This window comes from Felis catus, chromosome E2 (genome assembly GCF_018350175.1).
Source record: "Felis catus isolate Fca126 chromosome E2, F.catus_Fca126_mat1.0, whole genome shotgun sequence".
Classification (NCBI taxonomy): domain Eukaryota; kingdom Metazoa; phylum Chordata; class Mammalia; order Carnivora; family Felidae; genus Felis; species Felis catus.
The window spans coordinates 44,541,130-44,559,343 of record NC_058382.1 but is presented as its reverse complement, the minus strand read 5'-3'; the positions used below and the strand labels follow the sequence as shown (position 1 = coordinate 44,559,343).

At 40.7% G+C, this 18,214-nt stretch overlaps 1 protein-coding gene across 1 annotated transcript in view; it reads right to left on the bottom strand.

Moving 5' to 3' along the window:
• Nucleotides 1-2,969: 2,969 nt before the first annotated feature.
• The window catches only part of SNTB2 (syntrophin beta 2), a 108,789-nt gene continuing 93,544 nt past the window's right edge, over nucleotides 2,970-18,214 (bottom strand). The window contains exons 6-7 of the mRNA XM_023246128.2: nucleotides 12,963-13,147; nucleotides 2,970-10,416 (exon numbers count right to left, since the gene is read on the bottom strand). Of these exons, the coding sequence (XP_023101896.1) occupies nucleotides 10,324-10,416; nucleotides 12,963-13,147 (278 nt within the window). The 3' untranslated portion in view covers nucleotides 2,970-10,323. The remainder of the gene's footprint in view (nucleotides 10,417-12,962; nucleotides 13,148-18,214) is intronic.

The following is an 18,214-nucleotide window of genomic DNA, read 5'->3' as shown; positions in this document are numbered from 1 at the left end:
GCTTAACCGACTGCGCCACCCAGGCGCCCCGGAACCCTTTCAAGTGAACCCAAAGTGAGCAGTGTTAAGGGCATACCTGGTAAAGGCTGGCAACCTCTACAAATGTATAGAGGTACCAATTTGCCTTGGATTTTTCTCCCCGGGAGTCAGCTGCTCGGGCAGATGCAGGAAGAGAGCTGGGTTCCCCCAGGTGGCTGCTATGAAGACAGAGGAGCAAGGGACTCACAGGTTTTGGTGAGGGTGGTGCCGCAATGGTAGGCTGCGGAATCAGAGCTGGGAAAGGTGCGGGACCGACAAGAAGGTGAAAGAGTGGGTAGACTAGTTAAGGACCCAATAGACTGAAGGGTTGTCACAGTGGGGACGCACTGGAGAGAGATGCTTCAGTTATTGATTTCGGAAGATGCTCTGTTCCAGCACTAACAGTCTAGGGGGCGGCGGTGGGAGTGGGAGGATGGGTGAGCTGGGGTGAAAGGGCCATCGTCATACACGAGGGGGTTGAGGAACCAAAAGGCCAAGCAAGGTGCTGAGCGTGTCTGTGGACCGTGGAGTCAGGATAATGGCAGGAGTGGCAGGACAGGGTTTGCTGAGCCTGGGTGACACAGGGAGACACACACACGTACAAGTCATGGCTCCTCAGCTTCTACCCTGAACACTGCTCTTTCAGACACTAACAGAGCTGAGTGGGGAGGCTTTTATTTGCTGTTATGCACCTGACAAAGGCACTGCCCTTTTATTTATTTAAATTTTTAAAAGTTTGTTTATTTAGAGAGAATGCGCACATGAGCTGGGAAGTAGAGAGAGAGGGAGAGAATCCCAAGCAGGCACCGTGCTGTCAGCACAGAGCCCAATGTTGGGCTCGAACCCACAAACCGTAAGATCGTGACCTGAGACGAAACCAGCAGTTGGAGGCTTAACCGACTGAGCCATCCAGGTGCCCCAAGGCCCAGACTTTTTAAATCATTGAGAGGGCAGGGCTGGGTCTTTTTCAGGGCTTGATAGGGGACTCACTTCATATTTGCTGGATGTATTAATAATGAATTCATTAAGAAGAAATAAGGGACCCTAACTGACGGATGAGAGTGAGGCAGAGTTGAGAACATAGTAACCTCCCACAGTAGACAGGGCTGCACAAGTTGGAAGACAGAATCAAAACACAAGTCCCTACAATTAAGGAGGGCCGTGTTAGTCTGCTAAGGCTGCCATAACAAAATACCGCAGGTCGGGTGGCTTAAACAATAAAAACTCATTTTCTCCATGGTTCTGGAGGCTGGAAGTCCAAGATCAAGGTGTTAGCAGGGTTGGCTTCTTCTGAGGTCTTTTTTCTTGGCTTATAGATGGCGATGCTTTTGTTGTGTCCTTGCATGGTCTTTACTGTATGCACAGGCATCCCTTATCTTTGGCCAAGCTTCCCTTTTCTTATAAGGACACCAGTCAGATTGGACTAGGGCCCACCCCAACGGCCTAATTTTAACCGAATCACCTCTTTCAAGGCCCTATCTCCAACTACAGTCACATTCTGAGGCGTGGGGGGTTGGGTTCAGCATTTGAATTTGGTGGGACACATTCAGCCCATGGCAAGAGCTGGGTTTGAGATCCACTGGCTCTGTGCTCACGTTCTCTTTGCTCTGCCTACTCAGCTTTCTGGGGACTCTTGCTTAGCTGCTGTGTTCCAAGAGCCTGAAGTACACAGACTGACCCTGCCGACAAAGCAGAGTTTCTCAGGGGAAGCTCCCCATCCTGGAGGGAAGCTGCTTCCAATGGCAGCTTGGTCACCCATTTCTCCTTAAAGGATACCTTGAAAACAGACTCTGAGAACCCCTCAGTGCTGCAGTGGTGTGGCCATTGCTGGGGCTGGGGGAGTCAGTGGAAGAGGGAAAGGGGAAATAAAGGCATTACATTTATTTGTGGGCTGGCACATGGAAGATGTTGAGGCTTCCTAAATCTGAATCAGATCAAGAACTTCCTATTCTAACTTTCTCCCTAGAGCAGAAATCAGATTCTCAGCTCCCACACATTAGAGCTCCCGCACTTCAGGTAGAGAGTCATTGACTTGCAAATACACAGTTCCACTTTCTTGCACAGCACTTTTCCAGATAGGATTCTGCTGATGCTGACAATGTGGCACTTGTGGTAAACCTGAGCTTGGACCAGTGAGTCAACTTTGCTTAGCTAATACAGCCTAGTAAGATCAGACTATACGAACGTCAGCATTCTAGGGCTCATGCCAAGGAGTAGATTCTTAACTCGGTTAAGGAGCCCTTGGATGGGGGCTGAGAGTGGTGTGGAAGAAGAGGAACAAACACTGAGTTCAGGTGAATAACAGTTTGGGAAGGTAGGGCCAGGCCAAAATCTCAAGCAAAGTGAGTAACAGACACCCAAATAAATGGAGCACTGATGATTCCTAATATGATTCCTGAGAAACCATCTCCCCTCCTCTGTGTGACTCAAAGTATAATAAAGCTCAGACTGATCCAATGATTAAGCTCCTGTCAGTGAAAGTCAGTGATGGAACTAGAACCACAACTAGGTTTTTAGGAATTTGGAGTTGCCCTAAATCTGCTTAAAAATGGCACCAGAAGAGACTGATGAGACATGACCATCAAACGCCACATGTGATACTGGATAGGATCCTTTGCCAGAAAGGAAAAGGAGAGGTTGCTGGGACGATGGGCACAATGTGAATGGGGTCTGTGGATTGGGGGGTAGTGTTGTGCCAGTGTTGATTTCCTGGTGGGGAGGGCTGGACGGTGGCAATACAGGACGGTGTCATTATGTTTGGGAGGTACACACTGAGAATTTAAGGGTAATAGAGCATCATGTCAGAAAAGACAAGAGATGATAATGGAACAAATATAAAATGTTAACAATTGGGAAATTTGGGTGAGGAGGATGTAGATCTTTGTTTCATACCGCTCTTGAAATGTTCTTGTAGGTTTGAAACCATTTTAACATAAAACAGAAAAAAAAAATACAAGTCTAAAAGCATTTTTTTATTTACAGTATAAAGGTTACAAAGGTATATATGTATTTATATATATAATACCCTTAAGTTACAAATTTTCATTGTAATGTACAACGCTATATATGTTGATGTGCAACTCAAGGGGAAGTGTTGTCTATGCATTTATATTTATTGAGTACACATAAAGCTTTTTTTATTATTATTAAGAACACAAATACTGCCCTGTTTTATGCCATAAGTTTTGATTTGGTAGCCTCGTGATACCAGATGATTTGAGAACTAAATCTTAAACAACACTTAAAAAGAAGTCCTGTTTAAATACAGTGTTCTAAAAAGAAGAAAAAAACAGAATATCACATACTTTTAATTTTTTGTAGAAGCATTACTCTAGCCTTCTAAGTCTTAATACTTAACAAAAATTAAAGTTGTGTGGAACAAAATACACACAAGGGAGTATAATCAGAATTTGCACAGATTAGCCATAATAGGCCTTCATAGGTAGTGGTTTGCCACATTATCTTCTAGAAGATCTTGGATCCGGTACCAAAAGGGAAATATTCTTTGGGCACCAAGGTCTTATCATGCTGAAGACATCCAACAGATTGTAAACATAATACTGGAGTCTTATGCCGGAGAAAAAAGTACAAAACTAAAATGGGTTCTTGTAATAAGGGTAGATTTGCTATAGGTGTGAAGAATATCACTGAGAATGATGATTGTGCCAAACCCAAAACTTAGTTGAAATCATCTCCTCTCTCCCAAATTCAGGTAATTCACAAAAAAGAGGTGAAAAACATAACCGACACCCATTAGAACAGGACTAAGATAGAAGGCAAGCAATTCTTCCAACTTAGGAGGAACAGACCCTTACACCACAATACTTATGTGCTGGTTCCAATTCCATATAATCATTAGCACCTGATTGTCAAAGTGTAGGTTTAGAATAAAGGCCATCACACTGAAGGCAAGCTGGATGGAAGGGACTGTTACTGTATGAAAATTATGAAAAAATTCAATTAACCTCTCGTTTCCTTGAGGTGTCCTTTTTATTGAGTTTGAATGCCAGAGTGTTCTAGAATAAGTGGAATTTTGCCAGGTTTAAAATATCTTCAATTGGACACACCATCTACCATGTGTAAGGACTTCCAACAAATGAGACATTTAAAGGGTGTAAGTGTGGAAATGAATGGGTCAGCACAATTTAGAAATAGGGGTAGATGAAATAAATATTCAGCTTTGCTATTTATAGTTAAAAGAAACATTTCTTTAAAGTTTATTTTGAGAGAGAGAGAGAGAGAGAGAGAGAGAGGCGTGCAGATATGGGGAGAGACAGAATCTCAAGCAGGCTCCACACCATCAGTGCAGAGCGTGACGTGGGGTTTGAACTCACGAACCGTGAGATTATTATGACCTGAGCCCAGATCAACAGTCAGATGCTTAACCAACTAAGTCACGCTGGTGTCCCAAGAAGCATTTCTTTTAAAAGGCTTTCCTGTTGATCCACTTTGGGTAATAGAGCTTAATTGTTGTTGTTGTTGTTGAGATTTATCTTCCTAAGGATGTTCTACACTGTTCTTCCCAAACTAAAGTCTATTTTTTTTTTAAGATTTTTATTTTTAAGTAATCTCTACACCCAACATGGGGTTCAAACTCACAACTCCGAGATTCAGAGTAGCATGTTCCACTGAATGATCCAGCCAGGCGCCCCACTAAAGTCTAATTTTGCATTAAAAAACTAGGCATAATGAAAAGACTAACCTACTTAAGTGTGCTTGGAGTTCTTTCATGTTGGCATGGACCAAAGACCAAGCATCATTTTAAACATTTTCCAGTTAGCCAGAGTAGCTGGACTCCAGATGTACTTTGGTAAAAGTATGAAGTGGTTAATTACTTAACCACTGATCGATAAACAGATGGCAGGGTGTAATTGAGAAATAATGGATTATGTGGTACTTGCAGGCAGGAACTTTCTTTTGGACCCTGAAGAGCGCCTGTGAAGAGTTGTGTGTTAATAACTGCTTAGTACATGGAATACGTGAATTAATGCGTCGTTAATTAGCCTTGCAGTGTCAGAATTTCCCTAGGCCCCCAAAGAACCTTTTGTCTATGCATAAAAGACTTCGATTACTTTGGAAGAGGTGACAGAACATTCAGGTTCCAAAGGTACATATGTGACTGGCATAAAGAGGGGCTCAAAAACTAAAACAAAGCATTTGTGTCAACCGCATGGAGCTAAGATTACAACAGAACTGAGTAAGGTACTTAGAGGACTCAGAAGTTAGAAATCTATCAGGGTAGCTAATCTTACAATATAATAAAGTATCGCTTCTCTAGCATAGCTTTTTAGCTTCAACCAATCTATTTTGGAGCAATTCAAGAATTATAATTCAGATGGTGGATTTTGTTGAATATAATCAAATATTCATTAGAGAGCAAGCAATCATTTGCAAACGGCCTTCTTTATGAATTACATCAAATTTAGACTCACTTTTAAAACTTAAATATACTTTGGTTCAGTCACCTGAAGTGGGAAGAATAAGAGGTGGCAAGAAGTTTATGTTCAAGTTTATCAGTTTGAAACAAAAGAAGAAATCTCATTAAAATATTTTGTTGAGTTAATACATAACAACCATTCTTCTAGTTGGTGGTTTAGCTAGTGTAAAAAAAAAAAAAAAGAAAAAGACAAAAGATGTACAGGTGTGCCCCATGAGCCTAGTTTTGGTTACCTTACTTTAACTTGAAATTCTATCTTTGATAGAATGAACTTGTATCATTGATCTGCCAGATGTGTTGTGTGTGTTGTAGAGAAATGGTTTCAAATCTGCCACTAAGTAGTCTATTACCAGCATAAAGTAAATTTCAGTTATCAGTACACCATAGGAGTAGCTAAACTGCTCAAAACCACATAATCCTGAAATACAACATGATTATTTTATAACTGTCTGCCATCACACATTTATTGTCTATACACCCAGCACAGGGAAGGAGACAGCTTTAAAAAAGAGGGGAGGGGGGACTGCTGCTGTCAGTATTAAAAGACAGTATGCAGAAAGTCAAACTAATTCTAGATTACCAAGCAATCTCGAGAGAGAGAACAGCAGCAAATGGCAGATTCTTATGCTTTCATCTTCAGGAGGGGGGTCGGGGGGAAACCACAATAACATCTTAAATTTAACTGAAAGAGATTTCCAAACTTAAGATAAAATATAATACCACCTGGCATATTATAGACCTGATCGAGATCTACATACAAAAAGAATGAATCGGATTATGGTCAAATTCAATTTAAAGTTTAAGCAGAATCCCCAATTTAAAGAAGCCTTTTTTCCTTGGGTAGATGTTTGATCTGACCGGAGCAATTTGCTTTGAGACCAAAGAGATCTGACATTTCACTTCTTCATGATCAACTGAAAAAAGATGACCTTTGGCTTTCTAACCAGCCATTCATTCATGCCATCAATGGTGGATGGCAGCGACAAGGAAATGTATGCTGGATATTTGGACAGTTTAAATATTATGTACAATCAATAGCTTATAACCAGTGAAAATAAGAACAGTTCAGCGTAAGTGTCCAAGATACAAAACAGCAGAGAAAGTGCTTAAGTCTACAGGTCTTCCCTGAAAGCTTCAAAAATGTTTAACTTTTAAGTAGGTAGGGCTTTTAATAGAATTTGCATAGCAGCGTACAATAAAATTTGCATTAAAAAATATGGAGATTCTTCCATGTTTCTGAAAACATACAAATATATCCACGTGCATATAAATTAATAAACAAGAAGACCTGGAGGTTCTCACAAAATTAAAAAAAAAAAGTTCATCATAACCTTTTCTCAAAGTGGTCACACTTTTGTCCATCAAAACCATTTACAGCGAAAACTTCTTCTGGGAGAAACATAATCTTGTCCAGATTCCACACAGCTTAATTTTATTTTTAAGAATAAATTCTAGTTTATTAGCTAAGTGCATCTAATCAACTGAAAAAAGCTTGGTTACCATCCTGCCTAGGAAGATAAATTAGGAAAACAATCAGGGACAACTTTAATCATTTGTTGGTTAGATTAGATTGGTAGGTTAGATTAGAGAAGAAATAAATAATTCAATCTCTCCTGCCATCCAATAATGTCCACTAACAAAGTTTGTGAGGGTATAGCTGATAAAAACATGCACTATCAGACTTCACCTAGCCTAAAAAGTGCTCAAACATGGCTTTAAAATAGGTGAATGACAAATAAGGTAATATTTTTGATTGCCTGTACAGGTCCCAATATGTAATCTGAACCTGTCTACTAGGTAGGTGAGTTTGCAGTTCGAACTATCTAATAAATACTGTATAAACATACATTTAAGTATTACTTCATATAAAATAATAGATACTAATTTCTAGGTAAAGTTTGTTTGGTAACTTCAGGAAAGGACTTACCTTTTTCAGAATAAGAATGACTGAGCCTTTTCTTTTTCTTTCCTTTTCTTTCGTTTTTTGGAGAGGAAAGGGAGAAATTTTAAGGAATGAGAAGGAAGAATTTTCACACACCAGGTGGCTACTTCTAGGCTTCTGTGTGGAATATGGAGAAGACGTCTAAGCCCCAGGTCTGGGGGGGGGGGCGGGGGGTCGAGGGGCACAGGAAGCGATCCACTGGAACAAGGCACACACACTACTCTGCAGGTTCCTTTCCGTTCTACACAGGCAAGCCCACAACATTCTCAACAATTTTCCTAATTCGAAATGAAAAAGAAATGAAAAGCTGTTCTATAAAAGATGTGAAATATCAAAAATGCCCATTTTTAGTTATCATTTGAAAATAATTTGCCATGTTCTGGCATCTTAATACAAAATACATATTAATCAAGGCTGTCCCATCCGTAAAAAGCTCTTCATCTGTGGTTTGAAAGTTCCACAAACACACTTAGTTGAATAACAATCTGGTCACCCACGAGTGGAAAGCTGCTGATGTTAAACAAGCAGCTTAAAGGCTCTTGCTCTCGGGGGTGCTAGTGGTCAAAGGAAATCTCCCACACATTTTCATTTCACATTAAGACTCAAAAGATTGAAAAACCTTATGGACCTTGGTGACAATTTAAGCTGGAACAAAATGAGCCAAAATGGCTCACATGCTTTTCCTTCTCCTGCCCACATTTCCATCACACCTTTTTTAGAGTTCTTTTTCATGTAAGTGATGAGCAGGGGGGCTCAGAAGTTCCCCCTGAAAATATTCTCAGTGGCTTAGCCTTTCACACTAACAAAGAAAACCTCCACCAAATGGCTTTGCTGCAAAGTCTGTGACTGCATGTGCAACGTTTCAGATTAATAATGCTCTCACTGCAAAGTGTCTAAGCTCCCTTATCTGAGGGTATTATGTGTTGAAATTCTGCTTCCAGAAATCATAGCTGGACCTTCAAGATATTTTTTTTCCTTCCCTATTTGCAAATTTACTTCAGCTGGAGCCAAATACAGGTTTATGAACCTTTAAAACGTAAAAAAAAAAAAAAAAAAAAAAAGCCCTTGAAACACATATTCTAGTGTAGATGTCAATTTCCAGTTTTAAGTGGACCACATCATTCATTGTTGGAACTGTAGCTGGGGGGAGAACAGTTCTCTCTCCCCAGCCTGTGCATGTGGTTATTCTCACCGTACACAAGGGGAAGGAGGACTGACTTATGGGCACAGGGAAAACAGTGGGGTTACAATGTCTAACTCAAACTCTGTTCATGAGTCTGCTCTTTCAAATGTCCTACCTAGGTCAGTCGGCACTCACGCCAAATAGCTCATGTTTTCCATATGATTGTGGGGTTTTTTTCCTTCCTATTTGGAGTGCTACCTTCCTCCACTCTCCAAAGAGCTCACACCCTCTTAGGGCATACCTCATAAATCTAGTGAGAGCTCGGCATAGACTTTTCTTCGGAGAACACAGAGAACATCCAAGTCAATATTACCTTCTCTTTCAGATCTGGGGACTGTGGTAATCTTGACATTTTAGACAGCTCTTATATTATTTTGAATGTTTTCAGATATATACCTCCTTCATAATTAGGAAAAACAAGCTGAATGTGTTTCTCTAATACTACAAAATCAGCAATCTTACTGCTACTATGTCCTAAAGATGATGTCTGGCAATGCTTAGCAAAACCCAGGTAGCTACTCCATGGTCTCGTCACCCTGCCCGCTGTCGAACGCATTACTACACCAACAGTGAGTCTTGAATTAGCAGCTGCCTGTCTGTACCAATCTGCTTCCACAAAGGGCCAGGGCCAGGGCCCTGCATGGGCTCACAAAACCCAAAGCAACTCAACATGATGTTTGTGAAGAGCTGCCTTTATAGTCTACTCTTTAAACAAGCAGGCTCTCCAGAATTTATCTTCCCCAATGAGATCTGCCCACTAGAAAAGATACTACTCAGGAAATCCATCTTAAAGACTATTCCTCAAAACTAGGATGGATTATCTCCCTGGAATGGCAGTGATATCCAGTTATTCATATAGTGACTAATAAAGCTCCACTAACCCTAACCAAAGGCACATTTGGTAAGCAATAAAAAATGGCTTAGGCTAAAATGAGGACTTTCTTTTAAAATAAATCTTATTCCCTGGCTCCTACCAAAGATAAATCAGAAAAATCTAAAACAAGCAAAACTCTTCTTTCAAATCAGTGGCTTCCAACTTGGTTACCACTAGAAAGGAAGTGGAATGCAAGGCAAATAAAAATTTGCAAGTTCTAAGTCCTAAAGTTAGCACTTATGAGTGGCAAAGCTTGTGATGTGATGGGAAGTGATGGCCAGGGTGGGATGCAGGAGAGCCAGGACACATGGAAGAACACTTGGGTGTGCAATTCCAGGACTTCCTAGGGTGGAAGGAATAAATGACAGCCAGCTCCAACAGAATGTATGACCTATCTGGAATGGCCAAGAAGCACAGGCTGCTGCCAACTAGCACCTGGGAAGAGATGGTCAAATAAAGCAAGAGACCAAGGCTAAGCTTGAAACAGATCCTGTAGGAAGAAGAAAACGAAAACAACTCTTCGATATTTGATTACGTCCCAAAAGAAACCCCACAATGAGCCATCCTTCTTAACAGGGGAAATAAACCTAGTTACTTAGAAACCACATTAGGAAACTATACAGTCAATCAACAGCTTCATGTTGGAGCTTATTAGAGTACTAGAATTTCTGGCCAAGGTAGCTTGTGAAAGGCAGGCTCTTCTTTAAACATGGTTACTGTTCAGCAGTGATTTGCAGGTCCTTGTCAAGGCACTGTGCTGGAGGAGAGAGAGCTTTCTTTTTGTGCTTTTTTTCGTTTTTTGTTTTTTTTTTTTTTGAGGTGGAAATACTTCTTGTGACATTCAAGACTCTTTTCTGATTTTTTGCTGCTCATACAAGCAGTCCCATACGAGTGACTTTGGCTGACAAGAACGTGTGCAACACAAATACAATCGGCTTCGGACAAGAGTGCAGGTCCATGGTCTGTGGAGAAAGCGCATCAGTTAGCACTACCATACACAGAAGTTTTATTTGCAAAAAAAAAAAAAATTTAAGGTTTATTTTCAGAGACAGTGTGTGTTGGGGGAGGGGCAGAGAGAGGGAAAGACAGAATCCCAAGCAGGCTCTGCAATGTCAACGCAGAGCCTGACACAGGACTCGATCCCACAAACTGTGAGATCATAACCCAAGCAGAAACCAAGAGTCGGATGTTTAACTGACCGAGCCACCTAGCCGCTCCTACCCAAAAGCTTTAATAAACAGACACAAAATAAGCAAATTTGGACGTGATGTTCTACTTTTTAAAAAGAATTTGGATTAAGAATGTCCCAGATTTATAGAAATTCTTGGGAGTTTCTTAAAGCCACAAATGAAAGTATACTCTGAAGTAAGATCATTCAGTGGAGGAATTAAATACTGGTGTGAGCTCCCACATCACAATTAGAATACAACTGGTGGTGTACCAGATCCCACTATGCCTGGTAGAGAGAACTAAAAAGTAGAAGATGTAAAAGAAAGAGGAATATCCTATATGGAAACCATTCATTATGGTTATATTCCCAGGAGGAAATCACGGTGAACTCAACTGAAATGTGACTATGGATGGGTATGATTTTTGACATCCCTCATAGGTTTGTAATGGGAATGAGAGCTCCCAAGGCTCGTTAGAAGGGTTAGCTATACCCTCCTAAGCACAAGTGTCTAATCTGGATGGCTGACACCAGATGAATAAGGAGACCTGGCGTCAGGCTGAGTGAAACGAGTGATTCGTCAATCATTGGCGCTGATACATAGACTAGGAATTGGACCTTGTTAACTATGCCTTTTAAAGAAAAGTAAAACCTGATTCAAAATATAAATTACAGAGCACTAATTTCATCATTAAACTTTGTATATATTAAGTATAAAGCAGGAATTAAAACTATATAGCCAGGGGCGCCTGGGTGGCTCAGTTGGTTGAGTGTCCAACTTCGGCTCGGGTCATGATCTCACAGTTCGTGAGTTCGAGCCCCGCGTCGGGCTCTGTGCTGACAGCTCGGAGCCTGGAGCCTGCTTCACATTCTGTGTCTCCCTCTCTCTCTGCCCCTTCCCTGCTCATGCTCTGTCCCTCTCTGTCTCAAAAATAAATAAACATTAAAAAAAAATTTTCAAACTATATAGCCAGGATTGCTCTAACACCTGGCTTGCTAAATGACAACTGCTAATAATAATTTAATAGGTTAATTTAATAGAAGCATTTAACTCTCTCTAATGCTTCAGGCTTTTGAAAAGCCCTGGTCCACGCCCCAATCATAGTCTCCTAAAGGTTTATCTTTGAAAATAAGATTTTTAGACATAATTTCTTATTTGGAGGTTGAACTACATTATCTCTAAGATCTCTTTCAGTTATAAAATTTCAAGATTCTGTTTTGCAAATTTCCACCTATGGTGATTGTGTCAAGAGACATAATAGTTCATGTATAAAATCTGAACTACTGGCTGAAAACTGATAAGAGAGACAAGGTATTATTTTACTCCTTTATCTTAACTTATGATTTCTGAAGTATACTCAACACACTCTGTAGTTCACTAAGGGAAATCATGAATTCCTGTTGACATTTTTTTTTTTTTAAAGACAAGGATATCAAAAAAAGAGCATAACTGTATGGAGATACCCATGTATCTTTTTTTCTGATCATCACAATTTCTGTAGCGACCAAGTCACTCTGTTACTTTTAACTCTTATCTCAACCAACTGCTAATAATAGCAATGGATAGAATTTATTTATTATAGTTTACCAGCTTTTGTACTTTATATCTCATATTCGATAAAAGCCTGTTTCTTAAAAGGGCTGTATTTTTTTTTATACCATTCAAACAAAACTTTTTTCTTTTAAGTTTATTATTTTGAGAGAGAGAGAGAGAGAGAGAGAATATGAGCGAGGGGCAGAGAGAGAGGGAGAGAGACCATCTCAAGCAGGCTCCATGCTGGTAACAGTGAGCCCAGCACAGGGCTCAAACCCACAAACCGTGACATCATGACCTGAACCAAAATCAAGAGTCATATGCTAAAGTAACTGAGCCACCCAGCTGCCCCCAAACAAAACTTTTTAAAAAGGGAATGATTTTTGGGCACCTTGGTAGCTCAGTCGGTTAAGCATCCAACTTCGTCTCAGGTCATCATCTCATGGTTCGTGGGTTCGAGCCCCGCATCGGGCTCTGTGCTGACAGCTCAGAGCCTGGAACCTGTTTTGGATTCTGTGTCTCCCTCTCTCTCTGCCCCTCCTCTGCTCACACTGTCTCTCTCTCTCTCTCTCAAAAATAAATAAATGTTAAAAAAAATTTTTTTAAAAAGGGAATGATTTCCTAATGTGGGGAACAGAAAACACACACACACAACCCCCCAAGCCCAAACCCAATACATCTTGAAGAACAATTTTCTGATTGCAAATGGACTATCAGTCCATAATTTTCTATACAAAAGGTAAGAAGCAATGAGAAAACAAAAGAATATCTATTAGAGTAGACATGGTTTTCTGTGACACTCTTACCAGTTCTCCCTCAGGACCACCAAAATCCAAATACAGATTTCTGATGCCATCATCAGCAGACATTTTCAGCCTTTCAAAGGGGTAGCGGTACAGTATGCTGCTGGAACCTCCATTCTCCTTGGAGACAGTGAACCCATTTTCATAGTGGACAGTGAGTCTTACTTCTTGGCCATTTAATGTGCAGCCTGTTGAAGACAAGCAAAAGCCATCATTAATAAAGTTACTGCTTCAGTTATCAAGTGGAAAAGAATTCTTCTGACTGCAAAAAAAAAGGAAAAAGAATCTTCTTTTGAGAATGTGCAATACCTAACCTACTTGGAACTCCGTCAAGTAAATCTTTTTCTGGTTGCTTGCGTCCACATCTTGATGGAGATGAGAAAGAGATGGCCATAACTCTCCACGACATCTGATTTGATTCAGTTTAATTCAGTGAGAGTATCAACTAAACACCTGTGCTGGAAGTAGGCTGTGTGAGGTACAGGAGAAGTAACAGGCATGGTCCCTGCTCTCCAGGACTTCATAAATGAAAGGCATAAACATGAAATCCCTAACCACATGAGGTAGAATAGATAGAACACGACTAACAATAGAATGAATAAGGCCAAAGTCAAGGAAATGTTTCCTGGAGGAGATGGCGCTTCAGATTGGCCCTAAAGAATAGGTCAAACTTGGGGCGCCTGGGTGGCTCAGTCAGTTGAGTGTCCGACTTCAGCCCGGGTCACGATCTCACGGTCTGTGAGTTCAAGCCCCGTGTCAGGCTCTGGGCTGATGGCTCAGAGCCTGGAGCCTGCTTCCGATTCTGTGTCTCCCTCTCTCTCTGCCCCTCCCCCGTTCATGCTCTGTCTCTCTCTGTCTCAAGAATAAATAAACGTTAAAAAAAAAATTAAAAAAAAAAAGAAAAGAATAGGTCAAACTGCATAGGCAGTGAAGTATGGGAAGGTTTCAAGTGAGCAAGAAGGAACCACCAAAGGAGCAAAGGCAGAAATGCCTTTCAGGGGCAGTAACATGGTTTGGTTGGTATCTAGGAAGAGGACAAAGATAGTGTGTATTATCAAAGGCAAAGGCTGTAGTTGGCAAAAGTCATACAGTCGGACCTATCAAAGATAAAATTGAAAGGGTTGATCTGAATTGACAGGACAAAAAAAATTTTGGTCATCAAGATTGGCAAATAAATGTCTTCTCTCAACACTGGTAAAGTTTCTGTTCCATTAACACCTGAGCACAGTTTTGTTGTTAGTGCAGTGTTGTTGGTGCTACAAGCGTGAGGCCCTCTGAGACCTGGGAATTCACATAGCAGTTTGTCAGTTCAAGTTCCGAGTCAGACTCTGCACTGACAGTACAGAGCTTGCTTGGGATTCTCTGTGTCCCTCTCAATCTGCCCCTCCCTTGCTCTCTCTCTCAAAAAAATAAATCAACTAAGAAAAATAATCTCTGGAAGTAGAACTTGGGCATCAGTATTGTTAAAAAAAACTCTCCTGGGGGCACCTGGGAGGCTCAATGGGTTAAGCATCTGATTCTTGATTTTGGCTCGGGTCATGATCTCTTGGGTTCTTGAGATCAGGCCCTGCTTTGGGCTCTGCGCTGACAGCATGGAACCTGCTTGAGATTCTGTCTCACCCCCTCTCTCTGCCCCTTTCCCACTTGCACATGTTCTCTCAAAATAAATAAATAAACTTAAAAAAAAGCACAACTCTCCAGGCTATTCCACTGTGCACAGAGCATTAATACTGTTTTTTGGGCACAATTCCTGATGATTAGGCTAACCTTATTTTTTTTTTTTTTAGTTTTTTTTTTAACGTTTATTTATTTTTGAGACAGAGAGAGACAGAGCATGAACAGGGGAGGGGCAGAGAGAGAGGGAGACACAGAATCTGAAACAGGCTCCAGGCTCTAGGCTCTAGGCTCTGAGCTGTCAGCACAGAGCCCGACGCGGGGCTCGAACTCACGGACTGTGAGATCATGACCTGAGCAGAAGTTGGACGCTTAACCGACCGAGCCACCCAGGTGCCCCTAGGCTAACCTTATTTAAATAAGTAAATATAAGACATTGGGATTGGGACGAGAGGGCCAGTAATACTCCATTATTCTCAGTCCTAGACTTCACAGAAAATCCTCAAACTAAAATTCTAATGTTTCTTCTAGCTTCTCGGTGAATATTATACTGTAAAATTCTTTAAAGCGATGGTTGTGGTGATGAGGTTAACTCATGGCTCCTTAGGAAAAAAAATAAAAATTACTGTTTTTTTCCCATTATTATACAAGTATGATATAACTTTAAGAAGTGAGACATAAAAGTAGCCTATTATTGCACTTGGAGTTAGGTATGGAGTAAAAGCCAGGGATGTCAGGTGTATAAGACAGTATCTTCCTCAACAGCTAGGATGTGGATGTACACACCCACCCATCCTCTCCTCTCTTTGTCCGTTTGTCCCTCTTCCAGGGACAAGGCCAATCCATCTGTGCTTTGGATCCCATCCATTCCCACCTTCTCAGAAACTGTCCAAGGTTGATTATTCCTTCTTCCTCTGCATTTTCAACATTTCCCTTTATTTTTTTTCAACGTTTTCCATTTACTTTTGGGACAGAGAGAGACAGAGCATGAACGGGGGAGGGGCAGAGAGAGAGGGAGACACAGAATCAGAAACAGGCTCCAGGCTATCAGCCCAGAGCCTGATGCGGGGCTCGAACCCACGGACCGCGAGATCGTGACCTGACTGAAGTCGGACGCTTAACCGACTGCGCCACCCAGGCGCCCCTCAACATTTCCCTTTAAACTAGATCTCTCCCATTAACCTTTTTAAAACTTCAGGTTTTTCTCATTATTGGAAGAAATGCCATCACTTGACTCCTTACCTTCCTCTTTCTCTCTTTTTAAAAGATTTTCTTTTTAAGTAATCTCTACACCCAGGGTGGGGCTCGAATTCACAATCCCAAGATCAAGAGTTGCATGCTTCATGGACTGAGCCAACCAGGTGCCCCTTGTTCCTTTCTTATAGCTATTTGGTCAAAGGCATGAAGTAGGTCTTACTTATTTTTATTTCTCTCATTACAAAACATAGCACTTTGTAATTAATAAAACAGTAAATATTTGTTGATTTAGCGAATTAAGAGAAACTGATACTGTATATGTCCCCCAGGAGTTTAATCTGGGCATAAGAATGAGTCATTGAGAGGGGGAAATTCAGGGGCTTAAGGCACTGGTTTTGGAGTCAGAAGAGACCCAATTCAAGCCCTACCTACATTAACCCCAGTTCTTCATCTTTTTTAAGTTTATTTTGAGAGAGAGCATGTGCACAAGTAGGGAAGGGTCAAAAAGAGAGACAGGGAGGCAGAGAGAGAATCCCAAGCAGGCTCCACACGGTCGGCACAGAGCCTAATGTGGGGCTCGAACCCATGAACTGTGAGATCATGACCTGAGCTGAAATCAAGAGTCAAAGGCTTAACCGCTTAACCAACTGAGCCACCCAGGCACCCCTCCAGTTCCTTCATCTTAAAAATGGAGGTGATAAAACTTGCCTTAGAAGGGTGTGTGTTAGGGTTACAGGAAACATGCATTCCACTCATGGCTTCTAACAACTCTGATATGTACTCATTATTCTTTCTGCTTCTCATTATTCACAGGCAGGGGCTATGCCTACAGTATCCATTTGAGTATAGCCAGTAAAAGCAGAGTATATACTCAATCAGTATTTACCCAGTAGATGAATAAAAAGGGATTCAAGACGATTTTATAAAACTGAGAACATGGATAAAGCAAACTCTTTGGTCATATGTCCTAACAATATAAATACTTTAAAATGCTCATTTTTCTGGGGCGCCTGGGTGGCTCAGTCGGTTGAGTGTTCGACTTCGGGTCAGGTCATGATCTCATGGTTTGTGAGTTTGAGCCCCACATCAGGCTCTCTGCTGTCAGCATGGAGCCTGCTTTGGATCCTCTGTCCCCCTCTGTCTGTTCTATCTGCTCTCTATTTATTTAAAAATAAATAAAACATTTTTTATGCTCATTTTTCTTCTCCTCTTGCAGATTTTCTACATATTTACTAATGCAACTCTTCCCATGTCTACTACTTCTTAGTAGTAGTTCTTGTTTGATTTAAAAATTTTAATAAGCTTAGGTAATTGGTATGATGAAATTAGCCTTTAAAAGCATACTTCTTAAAGCTCAAACAATTATACACATATACGTATTTTCATATTTTGAATTCCTGTGGAATTCACAGGATGGAAAATGATAAAGCTTAATGCACCCGAGGGAAATAACTGTGTGCTCTGCCTAGTGATCCTGAAGTTCACATTTGCTAGAAGGAGAAAGTCTTTGTGTATCAGAAGGATTACTGGTCAATTCTACTGTAATCTAATAAAGGTTTAAAGCTAAATGAACATTATGAAGTTCCTGTATTGCATTCACTAGTAAAATCTCATAGGTAGTCCCTAACATTTTCCTAAATGAGTAAACCATATAATAAATAAATAAATAAAACATAATGAAACACATGAGACAAAGAAACAGAACTTAAATGATTTCTTCTTGTCAACTTCCTTTCTTTAGGCCACAGGTATCTGAATATGTAGTACAATGTGCCATAATTATAATTTTAAATAAACCTTTCTGAATCTCCCAACAATTTAACATAAAGGGGTAACGTGCATCTGAAGGACATGCTGGCTTACGTAAGTGTGTGTGTGTATACGTGAAGGTGGATGTGCACAGTAAGCATACACATATTAAGACATAACAGATCAGGTGTGTGCATGCACGCACATACAAAAACACATCTGAAAGGAATTCGGGCTCTCATCAAAGCAGTTCACCTTCAGCCAGTTTAATCTATCTGACAGAGCTCTAAATACAGTAATGAACAAGTACGTTTGTTGACCTGAATTGTGGAAATGAAAGTATTACCAAGGTAAGATTAAAATACAGCTGTGAATGAGAATAAAAAAGTTCAAGATTACCAAAAAATGTTTCTTTTGTCTATTTTAAAGTATAAGGACCCAACCAGTCCTTATTCTCTCTCCCCAAGCCATCTGCATTCAAACAACTGTGAGCCAGGGACTGGACAGATTTTTATTTCCTGCCACAAGTTTAGCTGTCAGACACAAAACAACATGAAACTAAAAAAAAATGTTAAAAATCCAAGTTGCATTCTTTGTTTTGGGAAACATATCTCTCCGGATCCTTGAAGAGGATATGCTGATCCCAGATGCCAGTCAAGGGCCTAAAGAGTGTTCTTGGGCTCCCCAAAGGAACA